This window comes from Galleria mellonella, unplaced genomic scaffold, assembly GCF_026898425.1.
Source record: "Galleria mellonella isolate WM207_F2 unplaced genomic scaffold, CSIRO_AGI_GalMel_v1 utg173, whole genome shotgun sequence".
Lineage (NCBI taxonomy): Eukaryota > Metazoa > Arthropoda > Insecta > Lepidoptera > Pyralidae > Galleria > Galleria mellonella.
The window spans coordinates 8,711,706-8,734,758 of NW_026442016.1; the positions used below are offsets into that span (position 1 = coordinate 8,711,706).

The 23,053-nt window shown below is 32.8% G+C and overlaps 2 protein-coding genes across 2 annotated transcripts in view; one reads left to right on the forward strand and one right to left on the reverse strand.

Moving 5' to 3' along the window:
• The first annotated feature begins 811 nt into the window (after positions 1-811).
• Positions 812-2,058, forward strand: LOC113515528 (U1 small nuclear ribonucleoprotein C). Its single transcript, XM_026899775.3, has one exon. The coding sequence runs from the start codon at positions 930-932 to the stop codon at positions 1,422-1,424; it is 495 nt and encodes a 164-aa protein (XP_026755576.1). The 5' UTR covers positions 812-929; the 3' UTR covers positions 1,425-2,058.
• A 2,306-nt stretch (positions 2,059-4,364) lies between these two features.
• Positions 4,365-23,053, reverse strand: part of LOC113515683 (uncharacterized) — an 89,837-nt gene continuing 71,148 nt past the window's right edge. The window contains exons 2-7 of the mRNA XM_026899949.3: positions 15,045-15,135; positions 14,215-14,392; positions 13,650-13,852; positions 12,197-12,397; positions 9,134-11,706; positions 4,365-6,279 (exon numbers count right to left, since the gene is read on the reverse strand). Of these exons, the coding sequence (XP_026755750.1) occupies positions 4,736-6,279; positions 9,134-11,706; positions 12,197-12,397; positions 13,650-13,852; positions 14,215-14,392; positions 15,045-15,135 (4,790 nt within the window). The 3' untranslated portion in view covers positions 4,365-4,735. The remainder of the gene's footprint in view (positions 6,280-9,133; positions 11,707-12,196; positions 12,398-13,649; positions 13,853-14,214; positions 14,393-15,044; positions 15,136-23,053) is intronic.

The following is a 23,053-nucleotide window of genomic DNA, read 5'->3' on the forward strand; positions in this document are numbered from 1 at the left end:
TACATTATTAGATTCTATATTTGACACAGTTTATGTAGAAACTATGCGAGCAGGTTGTATCTAAATTTGGTAGAGTTATATGGTCGTATAACATTTTCTATATACTAGCCTACTATGAATTGAAAATTTTATCACTCCTATGTAATTCCTTGTTCTGAGTTATACGGCGTATAACATTTTCTATATGCTAACCTGCTCTGAATTGGGGGGAGAAGGGATTGTTAGTAATGCGGACTATCAGTCCCATTACTAGCAATATATCCGCTCAGGTTGACCTCCACGCAGTTCCCCCTGAAAACCATTATGATTAAATCTTGTGGAATTCATCATGGTGGGCCAACTGACCTGTATCACTTTCATCTATCATCTTCCACTGGTGCCTCGTCGGTGTATACCGATAGCGCGGGCGGAGTTACCATTCCGTTTTCACCCATTAAAAAAAACCTCCACGTGGTCCCCTCTGGAAACTTGTTAAATTCCAGGTGTATTTATTACGATGGGCTAACTGACCTGCCCTTTCATCTTTATTTATCACCTCTAACTGGTGCCCCGCCAGCATGTACCATTAGCGAAGACGGGATTGCCATTCTATTATAATCTATTGGAGAAAACCTGCTATGAATTGACAAAAAAAAAAACTGATGGTGTATCTTTCGTCCTCTTTTTGCTAATTATATTTGCATAAGAAGAAAGAAGGCTATTACATAATTTACAGTTTTTATTTTATAATTCTTTTAATGGAATTCCTTGTTCTTAGGTATTACCTAACTAAGTTATAAAAACTCTGTACATTGACATTTATGTTTGATTTGACGTTTGAAATTCATTGACATTATACTTCTTACTACTATCTTAACGCTAATATTATTTTGACAATTTCAATCTGGCGAGTTTTAACATAACTTTAGAACATTCGTGAAACTTACATTATGCCTAAATATTATTGTGATTATTGTGATACATATTTAACTCACGATTCACCAAGCGTGAGAAAAACTCATTGTACAGGAAGGAAGCATAAAGACAACGTGAAGTTTTACTATCAAAAATGGATGGAGGAGCAAGCTCAGCATCTCATTGATGCTACCACAGCTGCTTTTAAAGCAGGGAAAATTGCACAGAATCCATTTGGCAACAAAGGAGCTACTATACCACCACCTTGGGATCCATCGGTGATGGGTCCTGGTGGCCCTAGACCACCGGTACCGGCGCCGGGTGGACCCCCAGGGATGTTACCTTCGCCAGCGATGGGACCCGGAGGACCTATGGCTCCACCCATGATGATGGGTCCACATGGTCCAATGCCGCCTATGATGGGAATGAGACCTCCCATGATGGGACCACTAATGGGACCAATGGGTCCCATGGGTCCAATGGGACAAATGCGACCTCCGTTAATGAATGGACCCCCCATGAACAAATAGTGACAGTAATTTGACATTTTAAATGACTGAATAGTGTTAATTCAGTGGACTTTTCATATTATTTGCTACATTACTCTTGAATATTTAAGATTGTATAGTAACAAGATGAAGATGAATTAAGTTTTGTTGTATAATTAAATAAAAAGGTCACTTTAAGGTGGTTACGTTAAATAGTGGAAATGTGAAAAGGTGGTGTAAAAAGGGAAGTTTAGGGTTTAGAGTTCCAGACCCTAAACTTATTTTTGTAAGAACAATTTCAATTTGACCTCAGTTCATTCCTCTTCATTCTATCATAAGTCATTGTCAATGAAGGTGCAGAAAACTTGATGTTGAGCTAAGGTTTTCTCTTTCTTTTACTTTACAAATGCATACTCGTATCTATGTAGTTAAAATCCTCAGATTTTTGTTTTATACAGACAATGGTGTATTATTGAATTCCAGAGTAAACTTAAGCATTATTTCTCAAACTTAAGAATTATTTAAAATTTGAGCAGTTTACAAAGAACATAATACTTTTGTGTTGAAATTATTTCTGTAGATTACTATGTTTAGTATATGTTCTTGGTAATGTAGCATCTATATAAGATCTAGAATAATAATAATTTAATCTAAGAATATAATTTGTCAGATTTTATATCAGTCTTTTATTGTGTCCTCTTTATTTTTTCCAAAGAGTTTTTGTACTGAGACCTAGTAATTAGAGGTGGCGAAAGACCAAGTAAAAAATGCTTCCCTTATCTACAAATTTTTGTTCACATTACTAGGAACATTTTTGTTACTTGCATGCACTAATGGAAACTTATGTGTCACTATTTAGTCTAAATTTGGAATACTCAGTGTATGTCTATTTCTTTTAATGATTTAAATAATAATCCCCTTTGCTATTGGTGCTACTGGTAGGTTATTATTGAGTGACAAATGGGAAAAGTTAAATCAGTTGATTTCTCATAACAAATTTATTAGGAATTAACTATGATGGTTTTAAGAAGGGACAATGTAGTAGAAGATCAGATAGGGTATATTGATAGAACAAGCTGTATCAATATCATTCTTTTATCAGTTGTTAAATGTCATCTGCTAGACATAGACCTCCCCTATAACTGTCACAAGGAACGTACCAAAGCCACCTGCATCTACTAACTCACAAAAATGTATTTGCCACTCCATTTAGTGGGGAATCGTCTTACACTGCATTTGTTTGTATGGGATCGTCAATCAAGTGAATTTCTTACTCATCGGTTGTCAATTCTTTGACCTATGTTTCTAGCCCACTATTATTAGCGAGTATCATGGGCTGTATTTGTTACCTAATTGATCTAGGTACTCGCATATCCATGCGGCGGGTCGCTAGTTACATGTGATTGATACGAGTGATTACAATTAACACCATTACAAAATTCTAAAAATAGTCAAGAGCAATTTATTATATATATATTATTTTTTTGTCCAAATTAGATTTACTAAAAAAATATACATTTAATATAATATTCATTGTATATTTTTTCACTACCTTAATTTTTAATGGGATAGTTAAAGCCGTTTGCCGTTATGGTAAACTAACAAATGTTTTTGTAAATATGAGAACTATTATACTGATAAAAAATTACTGCTCATCATTGGTGTATTTAAGATAATTCGTCAGGGGTAGATTATTTGCCTGGCTTCTTAAAAACATATAATATGTACTTTTAGATATCTTTTCAAAGAACTGAAAGCTCCGCTCGTATCCCGAGGTGGGTATCAGTCAATTCAGGGATGGGCACAGGTCATCCGGACCCACTTAAATACGCCTATGCAACTTATCCTTCTACGCGTTGTTTCAAGAAGCTGATAGTTCTAAATGCGAAGCTTGCCTTGAAGCGCCTGGTAGCGCTGCGGATGAATCATCACGATTTGCAAACATTGTCATTACGAGGTCAGCAAGTATTATTAATAAAATAATCATTGGAAGCACACCATTCAAAACAAGAGCAGCATGTTTGCTTGTCACTGCTATATCCTTAAGTTCTCTGAATACAGAAATCGACAGTGATGAATGCAGTACAGAACATACTATTAGTGCGTATGACTGAAGGAAACAAGAAGCACGCTGATGTCGGATGTAACCAATTACAAAAATACCAAGGAACAGATAGGTTGTGAATATAGCCATAGGGGATATAAGAACATGAGATATTCCTAGAGTTGGTGTCGTCCTCTCGTTAATTAAGTCGGCAGTATTTACAACCAAGGTCAAGATTTTGAGCTTTACTGAACAACTTTCGGAGCTCATCGATGTGTCCCCACTATACTTCATGGTTCAGCTTCAGTGTGATGTAGAATCTTGTAATCATTGTTTTGTAAATATTACATGCTTTAATATAATTAGTAAATATATTTATTCACAGGTGACACTTTGTAAACAGAAACGCTAGTAAACTACGTACGTAGGTATGACATTTTAAAAGCAAAAAGTTTTTAGGATCTGTTTTAAGTCCTTTAAGTACCTACGTAGTTCAATATGAATAATACTTTCCTGTGCCGTAATTACTGAGTGTATAATTTTATACTTACAATATTTTACACAGATATTTTAATTAAAACTATCTAGTAGACATATCTGGGGGAAAGGGATCGTTGGTAATGAGATCTAATAGCCTCATTACTAGTAATATACCCTCCCAGGTCGAATTCCACGCGGTTCCCTCTGAATACCATCATGGTTAATTCTTTTCGAATTCATCATGGTGGGGGGCCAATTGGCCTGCATTCATTCTCACCTATCCTCTTCCACTGGTGTTCTGTCGATTTATACCGATAGGTATACACCGATGGGGGTTACCATTCCACTTTCATCCATTAAATAAAAAGTAGACATACCTACATAGAAATCGTTATCAATTCATCATAAATAATACCTTCTGTTCTAGTATGATTAGGCGTTTAAAATAAATAAAACAATAATATTTAACACATTTAATTAAAATTGTATTCCGAATAACTTAAAAACTTTGAAAAAGTTTAAAACACTACTTACATAGTAGGTACATACTCAATAAATACTTATTTACTATTTTAACCAGTTGTACAGTATTAGATAAAACAAAATTGGCCCCATCAGAGCTTAAATGAATATTTATTTGAGCTGGATGTCCTTAACCTCATTAATTTAAGTAGTATAAGACTGGCAGCTATAAAATGCAGTATGTGCTCTCAAAAACGGCACTTCAAGCTAGAAGAGACTAGATTAAAGCTTCTATTCACACCGTCGCCTTATTTACACACAAAAAGAAAAAAGAGCACCGCTTTAATGCAGCATATTTAACAAATTATCATAATGCTGTTTCCAATGTCGTCGGTGAGATTTTGCCTCTTTCCGGAGAGGCCTTACTTCGTGAAGACGGACCAGCCGTTGAAATCTTAAACGATGTAAATTTAGGAGGTGACGAATCAGGAGAAGTGTTGAAGAATTCAGCTCGCTTTGCTTGCATTATTTCCGATCTTGATAGACTATGAGATTTTGCAAAATCGGTGCTAAGAGGAAATACTCCGTGGTCAATAGATCCCGAAAAATCGTTTTCAGTTTCAAAGTTATTTTCATTTATTGGTATTAGATTTCTTCGCGCTCCGAAGTGTTGGTTTGTAACAATAGGAACTGTTTTACATGGTGGGTTGTTTGGAGACCTATCGTGTTTCTCACCGGAACTGTTAGAATTTTCGTCTTCATTATTCGCTTCTGGTATTGGCGTAGATAAAACATCCGACCGGGGACTTGAAAATCGCCACTGTGATTTAGGTGAAAGTAAGATTTTAGGAGTATTTTTATGTTCCTTTATTAACGCACTAGTTCTACCAGGCGATGCGGGCTGGGGATTAGCTTTTATAACTTTTCTATGAGTATAAGTCTTCGGTGAACCGCTGAGGTCAAGTATATTCATTTGAGTTCTATTTGTAGTTGGTGTTAATGGTATTTGAGCTTTTTCTTTTGAAAGTTTGAGTTGTTCAACTGCAGACAATTTATTTACCTTGTTTTGTGGATGCATAGTGTTTAGTTTAACACTGTGTTGTAGAAGTAATTTCTTAAAATCAAGTCTTGATGTTTGTGGTACTGGACCAAACCTATCAGCGCATGATGTTGTTTCTGGTTTTGAAAAACCGGAACTGGGATATAGCAGCACTTGCTGTTTATCAGCTGGTGACCAACTCATTCTATTTCGTGGATCTCCTAAATAACCTGTCTCTGGATGACGTTGAGTACCTTTAGTATATAACGATGTTTCTGAATTTACAGGGGATAAACTTACTGTAGACAAAGCTGGTGATTCTGATCTTTCTACATGATCTTTTATATTAAGTTTTTTCTTACTTTTATGTATAACAGCATAAAGTTCTTCATTTGTCATTGTTGACTTTACGGGTGATAGTAACTTGGCGCCGAGGTCAACGACATTTTCCTTATTGGATGGTGTGGAAGATTTGAAAGAGCCTGATGTTCGAGGATCAATAGGCGAAATTCTAATAGATTCGTCGTTCACACTTGGTGGATGTGGTATCCCCAGTTGTCCGTGCGTTAAAGTTCTGGTATCTGGTTTTGTTGTATTAAAGACTGATTTTCTCTGTTCTGGTGTCATTGGACGCGGAGCATTTAATTCCATGGTGCTTCTTTTCGGAAGTGTCCAGAATTTTAGTTGTTCCTTTGTTACATTTGATTGATTGTTATTATAGTTGATTATACCGTGTCTTCCACGTAAATGGGCAGTATTATATCGGTGTTGGGTCGGGATGAGTGTGTTTAGGTTGATTGCAGTAACTTTGTCTTGAGGTGTATTTTGCGGCATATTCAAATAGGGTTTGTCAGCACAGGAATGTCGATAGTCTGAAATTATAATATTTTATAAAATTATTACTGTTAAATATAAATTTAGGTTCTACAACTCAACTTTCGCAATTCTTTACATTTAATTTTATTTTATAGTTTATGACTATGAGATATCACTTTAAATATTATGCAAATATACTGCGTATACAAGACTTTTAGATTGAATTGTTCAGTAAAAATATGCATACAAAATTTCTTATTGACAGACATACGCAATGTAACTTTATAAATACATTTTTACATGCTAAATACCTTCAAAATTTGCAGGGTATAGTTTTTGCGATTATATAAGCAATAAAAAATATTGCCTTGTTTATATTATTATATAATATACTAAAAAATATATTTAAAAACTATATTCACCGTGCGAAAATTGTTAAGGTATCAATTTTACTTAACTAAATTTCATACAAATATGGCACCAATCCCACAATTATCTAGTATATTATGAAAAATATCAAACTATAATATATGCAGGTATTTGTATTGTTAACATACTTTATAATAACAACAAGAGAAATATGGGCACGGATAATAGGATTTATTACAAAAGCGACAATATATTCGTATTTCTCCACTTAAATAAGCTTTCAAACTCTAGTAAGTACAGTATTTGAATATAACACGCATTTATTTTAATAGCTGTGTGCAACTACAAGTGCATTATAACAAAAGTGCATGGCATTTTATTCATCTCAAAAATAGTAAACCCCCACGATGTATTTATGGTGAATATCTATATAATTAAATTGTTAGTTTGGTATCCTATGAATTAATATGTATGTTTTACAACGTATGTAGAGTTAAAAAATATGATTTAAAAATATGTTTATTTATAATGATTAAAATTCCAGTCCATTTTTAAATCTCATGCAGTATTCGAAAGATAATTATTTCAAATAATTTTTAAGAAGCACCGATGTAAGCAAATCTCTGATTCGAAGAGTCGATATATTATATATACAATAGTAAGCATGAATTGATCTACATAACCACAACCTTATATCATGCTTAATAAAAAGCAACACAAAACTTTACCTTTGAAGAAGTTGACGTTAACATAGTCGCGACATATCGAAGCGATCTCCTGCACTGTGCAAAGCTATGTGAGGTTTGTGCAATAAAAGAACTGTATACCACTGAATTTACAACATAATTTTAAATGCCTAATTAAGTAGCTTTTATTTAAATAGTATTCTCTTCAAGTTAATAAAAAATTAGTCGTATTAAGATTATATTAGTTTAATGGTTATGTTTTTTCGAATCTAAAGTGAAATTAGACATGTGAATTTTATTTACATTTCTCTGTGAAATTTGGTCAAATTTTGGTTTTTTGTAAGAATATAAATTCTGTTCTACAATATAGACAATGAGAAAATATTAGAAATAGACAAAGGATACAAAACTATATCGTAGAATAGAATTTTATTCTAAAGGCTAGGTGCATTGTGCATAATGAGAAGTGAGGATGAAAACTGAAGGAGTGAAATTAAATGAAAAGTGCGTTAATTTACAATAAATGTATAATAGGTAATATTATTTACAAAACACGTAAACATACGAATAACACACCATGCACTTACAAACAAAGATTGTGATCCACTCGTAAGCTGTGCACACTTCTGCGGTGAGAAAGCCACCATGCATTCATAGTTTACAAACAATATTAAGAATTACATTAATTATATTATAATTCATATAAAAATATTGAATAAATGTAATCATGAAACCACAATTTAATATTTTTTTAATGTTATTAAAATTATTACTACAATAATCTATCACAGAAGTGTATATAAAAAGGAAGACGAGTTAAGGTACAATTTCTTACTGGACGGATTTAAATCCATTTCATATCTTAACATTTGGAACGCTCTAATACTAGTTAAGATCAATGTTAAGTGTTTATTAGATTTATAAATTATTAATACCTGTTACAGGTACACATTAGGTATATTTTTATTCTAATGTAATTCATTCTTACATTTATACTAAAATATTTATCTACCTATGATTGTGTATTACCATATTTCTGTTCCATAATCAGATTCGGTAATGGACAAAATTCTTGCTTTATGCATAGAACCGTCAAATGGTACAATAACCTTACTAGGGGTGAGGGGAAAAGACGGTGACGATCGAAGAATGACATCATCCTCAGGATCAGAGTCCAAAACAGCTGTCAACGTATCAAGAGACGGGTCCTTTATATGTGGAATAAACGCAACGGAGTGCCTGTTTGGTAATGGTGTAACGAAAGGACTTAATGATAAGGCAGATAATTCTGCTTCAAATTTATCGCTCATAGGAGAACCGTTATTGTTCATACACTCACATTTTTCTATTTGTTTTATAACATTTTTGTGAGTCAATTTAGGAGATACTGTGGGAGGATAATTAATTTGTTCTCGTAATAAATCAGCTGTAATTTCAGCCTGGATCATTTCTAATGAATTAACTTTTTTAGTGTGACTGCTGAATGTTTCAAGTTTAAGTAACTTTTTTATAGGCATTAAAGGTGAATTAGCTAATTTGTAACTATCGCTACGTTTTACTTTATTGATAAAAGTTTTATTAACAGAGTCATTATGATTATCATGTTCATTTATGATGCTGGTATTTGTATCATTATAAATTTTGTTTGTAAACATTCTTAAAACTTCAGCAACTTTATTGCCTGACTTGTTAAATGATGAAGTATGTTGACATCTATTTTGTAACATAATAGGTGTTTGGAAATTAGGTACAAATGGAGTTATATCTTCATTTGTTTCGGGAGATTGGTCCATATTTTGTACAGATCGAATAAGAAGGTTTCTCGTGACAGTTTTTGAGGATATATGATTCTTACCTGCTAAATCGTCTTTCGTCGGTGATAAGCTGACACCCTCTGCATCGTGTATATTTACATACGCTCCAGTTCTGGTAATAGCTTCTACCACTCGCGGTAAATCACGATCATTTCTTACAGATGGTTGGCTTGTTAATGCTGTTATTTCAGTAAATGGTGTTGCTGTTATTATTGTACTAGGTTTGGGCGGTGGTAAAGGTACAAATTCTGTAGTAACAGGACCATCTGGTTCTATTGGTGCTTTAATTATCATTTTTCCTAGTTGTGGTGATGTAGGTTTGCTAGATGCTAGTGGAGGTTCATAAGGGAAATCAGTCTCATCAGTAACTTTCACTACATCAGCTGTTTCTCGTTGGACAATGGTCGTAGTTGGGCAAACTTCTTGAACGAACGGGCCTGGTTCAAATGTTGTATGGGCCCCTTTTCGTCTTTTTAATGTATCTGATGAATAAATAACTTGCCCTTGAGAGTCTAGCGTAACTTTGGCACCCTTTCTTTGTATCTCCTCTATCACTGGTGAAGGTTTTTCTTCTAAAGTATTCTCTAGGAAATCTTTACTGCCACTTAAGCAATTGGGAAGTTCGTTTAAAGACACATACTCGGTCTCCGGTCGTCCTGATAGAACCGCTTGTAAATTTTTCCTAACAATGTCATTATTACCATATACACTTCTATTAAGGCTCATTTTTTGATTATTATTTCTAACATCTGCTATGGTAACATAGTCACCAGCGTCATAGATATCGTCATTAATACACGGATCTTTTGTAGTGGGAGATTTTTTATTTGATAGTTTATGGGGAAGAACACCTTTTAATTTACACATTAAATTATTTAATGGTTGTAATGACGACTTTAGATTAATTTGAGTATGAACTTTATTTGTTTTTGTTGTTTCATTTGAATTCTTTATTTCTTTAATTTTATCTTCAGATGGTAAGTCCAATTTAGGTCTATTAGAAATTTTCTTAAAGGTGGTGTTTACCTCCTCATTATCTTGTTTTCTAGAAGCGTCTGTATCTTTATTGCTTTCTTCGCTTTCATCATCTGAATTTGTAGGAGTTATTACACAAAGCGATGGAATTCTAGAGCTATTTATTGTAGTTTTGTATCGTATTCTTTCTATTCTATCAGTTCCTTCTAAATCAGATGATTCTGAATAATCTTGTTCTGAAAGACTATTTTTTCCATGTGCGCTTGAAACGGAATCTTCTATAGGTGAACTAGAAGTGTTATGACCAGAGTCCGGCGAACTTGTACCTGTGCTTTTTTTAGTACTTTCTAGTTCTGTTTCAGTATGAACCTCTGCAACTGCAGTTATTTCTCTGTGATTTCCGACATTTCTAGTTATAGTAATAGTTGAATGAGAAACTTCATTAATTTCGGGTGATGAGTGATTATATATTTTTTTATCTGGATATGACTGAACAGAATTAAATTTCAGACTACTGAAAGGTGATTTAGAAAATGTCGAATTCATACTCCTATCTAGACTAGCGTTGGCACTGTGAATGTTGTTACTTCTACTCCGGATCATTTTCGTTAGTGAACTTTTACGTTCGGGGACTGTTGGACCTATTACAAGAGAGCGATCACTCCCAGCTGCCATTAATGCTGTACAAACAGTACCTGCAGAACTAGTAGTCGTACTCGTTGAACCTTTTCCAAATAATTCATATTCATTTTCTGCTGTTAATGTCTGACTATTAGATGAATTAGAAAGAGCATTGCTTGTATGCATTGGAGTACTAGGACATACTTCTTCTTCCTTTAAAGTTTTTAGGCCGGAATCCATATGGAAAGAGGTATAATATCCTTCTGTGTCGCATGAGAATTCGGAACTTGTCTCTAAATCTTCGTGCAAATCGTGAATAATATCTGGTGTAAGTGTACCTTCACTAGTAACACTTCCTGATCCAGAAGTATTCATGAATCGTCGTCGGCTTATGATAGAGCTAGGGGGACCATGATGGAGGTTCAAGGAATTGTTAGAAGTTGCTGCAGAAGTCGTGCTTTTTGGAGGCACCGTTGTTGTTGTTATTTCTGAACCTATGCTTGTTCTACCAGACTCTGAGCTAGCTGACCAGTTACCGCTCGAAGAGTGAGGTTCTTCTTTACCAATGCCAGATCTCTTTAGCCTCCTTTGTACCGATGTCCCTCGCAATTTAACAGTGCTATTAATCGTAGCTGTAGGTGGTATACTGGCTGGAACACCTATGCTTTTTTCAGAAGACGAATATGAAGCACACCTTTGATGCGTTCTTCGGTCTTCATCTCCAGGTCGTTTTTTACGTAAAGTAACAGTTTCTTGTTTTTCATTCTCTTCTTGTCTTGTAGGAGACTTAGAATCCTTACTTCTTTCAACTTTCAAATTATCTTTGAAACTATCTCTACTGGCACTTGGTGATCTACCGATCATTTTTAACCTATTTTTACCCCATTGTTTTAGGGAATTGAAATGTCCTTTTTTAGTTACAGGATCGATAGGACTTTTCTTGAGTAAATCGCTGGACTTCGACCTGATGACTGTGATATCCTCGATCTCTTCAGTAGCAGCAGCATTTGATGTATCGCTAAGATAGAACAAACCAAGCAAAGCATTAGTCACACGCTAAAGGCATTTCTATGTTTGAAAAATCTTTAAACAATGCCGTTTAGTCTTGTAACAGCGGCGTTGTTCAAAGAATTAATTAATCATGAAGCTAATGAACAAATGGCACTATTAGTGTTTAAGTGCACAAATAATTGGTTGTTGTTGTAACGTTTTATAAAAACCAGAAAACAACGACAGCCAATGTTAACATAACGTATTCACAGAAGCACAAGATAGTATTTTATAAACGAGTTGTTAAAAATAAATGTGCTACAGATTTTAATGAATTCTTAAAGCTGTCCACACAGATCTGAGCTGAACGGTTACATTGATTAAATCGCTTTAGAGACTAGGTACATTATCTACTTTATGCAAGAACAAAACATTATTTCGGTTAAAAAATGTGAAAAATTCATAGATAATGTAACCTGAATTAATGTGTGAGTGTACAGTGCAGACTAGAAGCTTACCCAGCTATAGCCTCTCTAAGCTCTTTCTGATCAGTGCCAGAAATCGTGTTTCGTCTTTTACCCCGAGGTTTTCTAGTGCGGGTCCTTCGCTTCACAGTGTCCGTTTCTCCGGTGACCTCTATGTGTAGAGATTTACGTGAAGTGCACATTCTGTCGAAAAATTTTCCCGATGTGTCGATCGCAACGACTTCCGGAGGAAATCTGTAAGGTAAATAATATGTGCTTTATTTATTCTAGGGTATAACTTGATATAACGTTCACCATATATACGAGTAGGTTATTAACAAAGCCTCTTTTACATCAAATATGAATTAGTTTTGATTGAGCTGTTTTTAATTGATATTTTTTAATCAGAATATTGTTTGTATCTTGGTATATTGGTAGGTTAAAAATGATTTTAGAATATAGTTCTATTATATCTATTGGTTACATTTATAATGGAATATGTAAAGATAAATTGTATAATAGTTTAATACGTATAATGTAAAATATAGATATTTTTTTAGTTTTACTAAAATGTTTACTGTGGTGTTTACTTGTGGCTTGTAAAAATATTTATTTAATCAACGTCACAATTTTTACCCTATGGCATGCAACTGTTCTTTGAAAGTTCAGCAATGTATAATTTATACATATAGGTCTAGTTGATTCGTTACGTCTCGTCGCCGGATTTTCTTTATAACGGTATATGATATGATGACCAAATAATTGCAAATAAGTAGTATCATTAACTTACTTATTTGAAAATATATTACCTAGGTAGTGTTTCCTTTTCCACAAACAAGGTTGATACTTTGATGAGTTCATATTTATATTTATTATTACATTTATAGAATAAAAGTCCATAAACAAGGATAAAAAAGAAAATAATCTATAGAAGATATTTGTAACACAGTTCAAGCAACAGTGCTGCATCTTGATTCACATTTAGATCTTTTTGAAAAAATATAACTAAGACGTACTTTTATTTGGCTAGGATCTTCTGAAAGGCATAAATGGTACCTAAATAGAGTTTTTAGATTATTATTAATTATGATGAGAAACTGTCATGTTAATCATCAATCTTATATCGGTCTAATCATGATATTCTTTTAAACGAAACTTTCTTTCTTTAGCATTTTGTTTAGAAACATTAAAGACAAAAGTGATAATTGTTGTACATATAGAGATGAGCAGTGATATCATAATATTCTTTATCAAACATAGCCCATCCAAGAATTATGCATTTAGTATATGAAATTGAATTGGCTACAGTATTCAGTCAGATATCAAATACGAGGTGATGAATTTATAAGTTTGCTGGATTACTATAGTGACTACGAGAAAAAATCTACTATTATAACAATTGGAGCTAGTTATGGAGAAAAAGCTATATTACATGGGACGTCCATAAGAGGTTGTTGATTTTTGCAGAACTAGCTTCAATAAGTCTGAACACATTTAAATTACTTACTTGGAGGCGATGACTCTCAATTGTTCCTCGGGGCTGGGCAGCCTGTGGTCTATAGGTTCCTCATCTCCAGAACCACACTCGGACAACTCGTCTGGAGTTAATGTCACGCTGTTGGCTATCCTCATGGAAGCATCTGGTAAAGCTGTCACGTCTCCAATGGCTTCCTTTGATGTCCATTTCCTTAGATGTTCGACTACCGTCGGCTGAAAATATTGTGTTTTATATTTAAATACACAATATTATTATATTAAATCTCTATAGTGTCTAATACTACTCATATAAATAAAAAAAAAAAAAACAAATTAAAAATCTGTGGACGTTTGTTACATAATTTGAAGGAATTTGGATTACGATAGAACTTATTTATTGTTGTGGTACAACAGTCCTGACAAAATTGAGTGTATGAAAGAAAATACTAAACGTAGGTTGATTACAGTCGAAATCCGAGCATTGCGTAGAATTTGCGGAATATTCCACGAATTGAAAAGTTAGAAAATTGCATTAGTTACGTAATGTAGATAAAATCCTCTACATCAATATCTCTGTAAAATATGTAAATACTTACGATATGTGTTTCAATGTCAACGTCAAGCTTGTGATAAATACGGCGTCGTTTGGAACTGAGAATAGGCGTGCATAGCAGATACGGAGAGTACTGAGAATCTCTTCTGAGTTGGTCGAGAATGGAGGCGGAGAGTCGGTCTGTGGTTGCTTTCTCGTAAAGATTGCGCAAACTTGCGGGCCTGAAATTAAATGTATCAAGTAATGAAGTTAGTTAAGAATTTACTTTAGGCATATAAGTCGTAAACACCAAATAAAGTTAGAAAACCTTTTAATAACTATGTAAATAATATAAAGTGTAATGTAGTATCGACGAGTATCTAATAAAATAATAAAAGTAAAACAGGGTAAGTACTTCTGTTTATTACGTTTTCACGAATGGATAGTATAATATCGTAACGTAATCCATGCAACTTTAACACAATTGAAAATTGGAAAATACTGTATTTATATCAAGTTGTTAAAGGTATTATATAGTTTGCCGCTATTATAACTGTGAAGTGTACATCAATAAATCATAGAGTTGTTCTATGACCATAATGTACACTAAGGAGGTCTATATTATTTTGAGTACTACAGAAATCACATATATCCATATAGTAGACAATTCTATTTATCATCCACTACTGAAGATAGCTCTATCTCATATTTAGCCGTAACTCTTACATATTACATAGTTATCTTATAAATTACCTTAAGATTATTAAAGTAGACATGCAAGTTTTATATTTTACACCATGGGTTTAATTATACGTTCTTTCTAGCTTTTAGATTATAGTGTGTAAGCGTAAAATATTCCTTTCTTCTGCTAATTAGATTAGTGTAGATGTTTACCTTGTGTCGGGTGTGAACAGGCCCTTTTTGAGGGGATTGCTCGCCGTGTAGTGGACTTTGCGTACAGCAAAGTCGGACAGGCTCCCCTCCGCTGTAACAAAAATAAATACTTAACTAACAGATTTAACATAGGTGCCTGGGGAGAAAGGGATTGTTAGTTACTACTAACAATTGGGTATAACATCCCTATTGTTAGCTACTACTATCTATATTATATATAAAATCTACTATTGGTCGACCTGATAGGGTATATAATCAGGTCGATCTTTACGCGGTTCCCACTGGAAACCATCGTAGTTAATTCTTCTGGAATTCATCACAGCTGATATAATGATAAAGATGTATCCCCGCATCATATCAGTTGTTAACTGCCCATTGCTGAGCATAGTCCCTTCTCGCAAGGGGATTTTGCTTGTAGTTGCCATGGTTGGCAGGTGACGTGGCAACTGCAGTTAGGCTTTGGTGATGTTTCAAGAGGGACGCTGCTGTCTATTTATTGACCATTAAGATCCTTTAGTCGCCTTTTATAACACCCACGGGAAAGGAAAGGTGCCACACGGCACCATTAGTATAGACAAAAACAATGTAATGCCAAATCTTCTGATTTTAGATCACTTTAGCTTTCTATACATTCATTAACTCATTTATAGTTCAAACAATCCATTAATTTATTAATTTAATTCATTACAAAAATAATTTTAATATAAACTTTTGTTTAAAAACATTTTTATTAAATATTATATAATGTAAAAGCCACAAAAAATACACTATATAATATTTAATACAAATGTTTTTAAACAAAACTTTAAGTATTTTTAGCTATTGCATAATATTATTGCAGTAAGTAAAAAAAAAATAGCGATAGTTAATGCCAGTTTGCGTTCGTAAAGATCAACGTTAAAACGTGACCAATTAAAGTATTTGTAACAAATGATGTCGATTGTAGAACCAATGATATAATAGACAATACAAGTACAGAATACAGTGATTAATAGGTGTTCGATTCCGGCGATCGCAACGTGTCGTGACCGAACCTATTCCAGTATCTAATTATTCTATGCGGAAAATAATAGGCGCTATTTACGAGTATCAAGAAGTATTGTTTGACTACAAAGCGCCATAGTGTAATATAATAGGAACGAATGAAGTCTGTTAATCATAAAACTGAATGCAACATCTCATCTGTTTGAATATCTAAGTAACAATATGTTTTGATTTATAATGCGAGATAGAAATTGAATAAGTAAACTTAGTAAAGAGCATGTTTGTTTTATTTTAAGATGAAACGCCATTTACAATGTTTATATACCAAAGATTGTTTTTCGAAGTACTCTCGGAATTCTCATATCAGCGGGACAAATAGCTGTTAATAATATATAGCAATACCTGTTAATTGTAGTTACAATATTTATGTATTGACCCAATATCTGATATATTGAATATCAGTTAGGTATGTAATATGGAAGTAAAGAATTTGAGTAAAATTAATATATATCTGACTGCTATGGATAATATCGAAATGGATGATGGAATTTTTTCGTCATCAATTATCAGAGTAACTAATTTATCCAATATATAAATATCGAAACGCTACTGATATTAGCCAAGTCTACTCCAGGTTCTATATTTTGTATTAACTTTTAAAGTAGAAAAAAGGATAGAAAATAGCCTATAGCTGTCTCCGTCCCATATGTACACCAAATTTCATAGTGATTGGTTAAGCCGTTACGGCGCTATGAGGCAACAAACAAACAAATTCATTTTCATTATCTTAAATAATGATGCTATTTAATAAAAAATAAAAAAAAGTTTCCTTTCGCCAAATTTAAGATATTGTGACGGTACTTTAGTATAGTTGGAATTGTAAATAAAGCAAAAGTGATTACAGAAGCAATGAATTTATACTTAAACAGGTTAAAGGGTTAACATTCTGAAGACACTGTGCCTCGACAGGTATTCGGATACATGAACTCTGACACATAGCGAGCGTGCAATAAATCTTGCGCATACCTGTGATAAGGTTAGGGGTATATAAAATGTTATCTCTTAAAGGGAATACAAATTAACGAGGTTGTCTACATTTTATTGCTTGACTGACTATGAAATGAGGATAATGTTTTCAAATGTATATACGTATATGATCTGTAACGTAAAATACGACTTAGACTTCAAGAATTAATAAATAGGGATAATGTGAATGACATCAAGGATAGCACTTATTTTTTATTTATACGCTTTTGTACATTCACTCATAGAAGGTTATATAAAAATGTACACAGACGAACTTATCCCTTAAAAGGATTCCTTTAAGTCAACCTTGAGAACCCGAAAGGAGAAAGTATTTATAGGGTTTGTATATAAAGTATTATTAATGTGACAAGGAGTTTTTTTATTACGTTTTGGCGCCTTAAAAATGCTTTATCAATAAAAGGCATATTATACGAGTACACAGTATTTTGAAAAGAGAAAGCACAGAAGAAGAGAGGCACAACTAGACTAAAATAAATGTAGCCGACATAAACTGTCAAAAACGGGTAATGTTTAACCTCAGAATTTAACTGACTTTAACAGTCGCGTTTCTGTCATATTCAGTAATTTTTAATTGACTGCATAAAGGAGGTTCTTAATGCGGTTGTATTTTTTTATGTTTATTACATCATAACTCTGTTAGTTGTAAACCGATTTCGAAAATTATTTTATCTGAAAGGATGTACTTACAGATTGGTTTTATAGAAATTATAGTTCAGTTTTTAAATCAAAATAACTGGTTTTTTACTATTGATTTTTTTGGAACTCAATTTAATTAAGAGTACATATTAGTTTAACTGAATAAACCTATTTAACAACATTTTTTCTTAGACAGAAGACTTCACAATTAATAAGGTATTTTTAGTTTTAGGAGCTAGGTCAAAGCATAAAAATGTGAGGGCCGTGCGACCTGCTTTTTCTTCTGTTTCTATGAACAATTAGCACTAAAAGATTTTTTTTTTCTGTTTTTTTTTTTTTATAATACTTATAACAGCAAACAAGATTTATAAAGTTTGATTTGAATATGACCAATAAAAATAAAAATATAAACTTTATGTAAGCTGAAAAGTCTATAAATGTATTTTTAGAAAATATTACTTACAATTGTCTATTTGCTTAGTTTTATTGTCTGAACAGAGTCTGCAGATTACAGTACAAGATATTAAATGTATTTGCGTTTGCATGTAGAGAGGACATTTATTTTGATGCGTTTTACATGCGGTCGACGCTGGCAGCTTGGCGCATTCCATTTCACTCCCGATTCGCCTTAAGCATAAATTGCCAACTGTGGTAAATCCATCGAGTATCGTATGTGACACACGCACATACACACACCACGTAAAATATCGCTCGTTGTAGAATTTGTTGCATAATATTATATTTCTTCGTGGTAAAATCAAATTAATTACTTTACTAATTACATATATCCAAATTTAGAATTTTATTGTCTTCATTAATCGAAATTATTTCAGAGTATGCTGCCTTCGAATACACAGCTATAAAAATCTTAAAAGAAATGTTTTTATTTCTTGAAATCTCTCAACGTTTATGTAAGTTGGTATATTTATAACATTTCTGTAATGAATAGAAGAAATGAACATAGTTAACTTCATATTTACTAAAACTGTGTTTAAAAAAAATTTATCCTGTTTGATAAAATTCATGACCTATTTCTGCGTCAATTACCTCTAAATATAGTCAGTGGTTTATGTGTGATTGAGCAAGAACATCAAATTTCCCGAACTTTCACATTTGTAATATGAAGCTGAACTGCATTGGATGGACACAATTCCTACGTGTATTGAAGGCACTGTCCTCAGGAAACTAGTTCCATATAAAACAGATAGTGAGATTGAATAGTATCGGATCGCAATAAGAATTGCACAAGTGGTGCCCATTGTGAGCCGGCCTTGGCTCCCTGAGGGACCTGCGCACGCGCAGCGCTGTGGGTGGCGGGATATACCTGCACCTATAGTTATGCACCAAGTATTTACGATTACTCGAATTCGAATGAAATTGTTTGTGTCAACGGAATAAACATTCGCTGTTTTTTATTGCTAACAAAATCGTTAATAATTTAATTTGATTGCTTTGAGCTGGTGTGATTATTTTATTTTTAAATGCAAAGTAGAATTTAAAAGACGAGATAAGAATAAAATAAAAAGTTACTGACAAAGATTGAAAAGATGATGTAGTTTTGGTTGGGTCATTTAGAAAGTATGGATGAAAGAAGTATTCTTAAAAATAAAAATATATCTAACGTCATTGAGGCATATGCCGCAAAGGATAGTCCTAGACTTATTTTCATAAAAATAGGTCCCAGCACTGAGAAAGACTCTATTTACTAAAAGTAAAAACTAGTTAAATTATATTAGAAGAACTAACAACATTATATACACGATAAATTAATGGGAGCTACGATGAGAACGAACAGACTGCCGATAGTAAAAGAGATGAAGAGTTCTGGTTGGTTCTGAGTATTTAGCAATCAACCGACTCTTCCTACCCAATCGTAAAAAGGCTAATATAAATGACCTACGTTTGCATGTATTATTGATGATAGTAACAGTAATATTAACAGTAAAAATGCCCAACTATTTACATCCAAAACAATATTAATTAATCGTGAGAATATATATTTTAAAGATGGTAAAATTTAATATACAATTTGTATGTTGTGAAATAATTTATATGAAATATGATTCTGCGTATGTCTACCACACACGGTGACAACATAATACAGTAAAGTTATAAATGAAGCTTATCATAAATACTAAAGTAAGCGCGCATGAGAAAAAACAGTCGTAAAGTGCATTATAATAACACAGACGTTAACTGGAGTCGTGGTTGATATACGAGTAACTTTGTAAGTAATTATGTCAGATAATGCAACTGAAAATATCTATAACGTAAGTACTTGGCGATTTCAGACGAGAATATCTCAAAAAAATAGAGGTATTTCAAGGTTTTTTTTAACATAATAATTAAAAAAAAAAATGACGATCGTTGTTAAAGAAACAGCTTTTTAAATTTGAAATGTGAGTCTATTGTACTACGTATACTGGCATAGAAGTGTGCTCAAGGCAAGGTCTTACGAGGTCACGACTTTGAGAAGGTCTTGCAAAGTTGCAGGGGCCATCTATTATCAATGTGTAAAAGTAAGGTGCTTGTGTGAAACTGGTTCTTCTGCTATTACTGTAATAACGCACGAGATAAGGCGGCGAAGCTTTCAAAGACAAGTATGCTGCGCCCTCGAAACCATTGAATATTTTTCTTTAAACGTTTTTATGGCTTATACGAGTAAATGAAATAAGAGGTCGAATATTGACATAACTGGCCAATTTCGACATATTATTATTAATGGTAATTTTTAAATTGCATATTTTAGGGTTCCGTAACAAAAGGTATAAAAGAACCCGATTTTGTCCGTTCGTCTGTCCGTTTGTGATAGCGTTACATCTCAGCAACTACTAATGCTATCGACTTTAAGATTTCTAAAACAAAAGATCTAAAATAATTATAGTTCGTAAATGTGAGTATTACATGAAAAATAAAACAATGTTTTTAATTACCCTCATTTCTAAGAAATTATCAGATAACCTTCAAAAACAAACTCCGTTATGTTACGAGACCATTTCGTTTGAGTAATGTAATAAAGATAATTTTATGTCATATTTATATATTTATGTACAGAGCCCTCGGGTTCTGTAAATAAATTGGACTCGCACGTCGAAGCGTGTGAGTTGAATTCGCACCTGACCGGTTTTTTTTAAGTTACCGTAGCAAAACGACAAAACGGGGCTGAATTTTCGAATGTAATAACAACCGTGATGCAATTTGATGTTTTGTCCAAAAGTGGTCAATAAATAAATATGGAATAACTAGTTTTTACAATAAGAAAAAAATTCAAAACATTTAGACGTAATAAGTTTTCTAAGCAAAATAAATAAACGGACATACATATACATATGTGTAATAATTTCCTTTAGAAGTAAATCCATGCAAGAAACTTTATTTATTAACCCTCTGACCGCGTATTTTTTTCACAACAATAAAACATATTGCTTTGACCAAATAGCAATACGAGTATTTAGCCATCTAGCCAGATTTTGAGAAACAATATTAATTTATCAAAACAAAAATCGCGGGATGCGTAAAATTGAACTAGTAGATACTGCACGCGAAAATCGCAGGATGTCCGGTTAAAGAGTTATTGACTTGTACAATAACAAATATATTTTTATAATATAAATACTTATTACATTTAAAACATAAAAATATAGATACGAGTATGTTAGGTAAAACGTATTTGACAAAAACAGAATTTTATTATATTATCAAAGGAAAAAGTTCTAGAAAGACTGACTTCGACGTGAACATTGACTGTTATATGTTATTTTAAGATTAAGAACCAATGAACTCAAAGGGGGGTAAGTAATTCGCACGCAATCGGCCGTAACAATTTATCGGCTAAGAACTGAACTAATCCTGAAAGGACTTCAGTTCCGGCCAAATGAGGTTACTTCATCTATAAGTTCGGAAATAAGAAGGATTTATCGGGGAGAGTTGTCTTTATGGTACTTGCCTAATAACGGTCACGCATTTTTAGGGCATCGTAACTGAAGAACCTGAGCTGAATAACATCGAACTGGTTTGGGTGTCTTTTTTTCCTTTGAATTATATATGAAAGAGGAGAAATTGATAGAACTAAATCATTAATATACAAAAATATTTGTGATGTTAATGTTCTATGACGTAAGACTCATTATTTATTCATATATAGGTAGAAAAGAGTATCATATATTGATTGCAAAATAATTAATAAAATTTAGAATAGGAGATAAAATAATTAAAATTATGTTCCATAATTAGAATACAGACATCAATTGTGCAAAGCCCGTTATTTTGATTTAAAAACTAAATAACAGAACCGATTTTGATAAAATTTCTATGGGAGAAAAATAATTTTCTAATGGAGTTAAGAGGTAACAAATATAAAAAATACAACAGAATTGACAACCTTATTTTTTAAGTCGGTTGAAAATGATATAATTCGCAATACAAGCGAAATAATTCTTATTACACTTCGATTCTAATTTAATTTTTATACAAAAGAAATGATAAATTAGAAGATCATGACGATCTTCTATTTGAACTTGTCATTAAAAATATACTTAAGGACGTTAATACAAAAGTACGGTAATTATTATTATTATATTGGTCTGTGCTATTTGACATTTTAAAAAAAAATCAATATTTAATAGTGTTCTAATAGTAGTTCTAGTAGTTAAAACATTAATATTGTAATAAGATTCACATTAAACTATCACTGAAATTTCGGACTTTGATATAAATATTAAAAGCAAAAGTAATAGCAAAATAATAGTAGAACTATATGCCTATGACTTGTATTTTAGTTTGTTATCAAATTATTTACTAAATTATGATTCAGTAATATTGAAACTGAAAATACAAAGCCTGCTTCACTTAAGAAAGAACGCTCTTAACTAGATACGGGTAACAATCACTATACACTTTTTTATACCACAAAAATGTGTCAAACAAGCATACAACCCATCTGATGGTAAACGACCAGTGTTTGAGACCTAGACTTTGAGCACTTTTTAAGACTTTGCTTATCAGCTTGTTTGCCATTCTAAGTTGTATAAAAATAAAATTAATGTCAACTTAAAAAAAGTTTGTGAAATCCAATACCATCATAGTCTGGAAAGGCTTCTTTGTTGAAAAGCGGTACATTTTTTTGCTCCAAAGGGATTCTACTTTTTCAATTACATCGAAGCCTGCCGGGTGTACCTACAAGATCCAATTACTTGACTTAGCGAAATCATGCGTATGCAATTCGTTATCGGTAGATTTTTGTGCCACACGTACGAGTTTACTGCGTGTATGATCTTTTATGTATTAGATTTGGTCCGCGATTTAGTATGAAGAATTTTATATGAGCTAAAATATTTTATTTC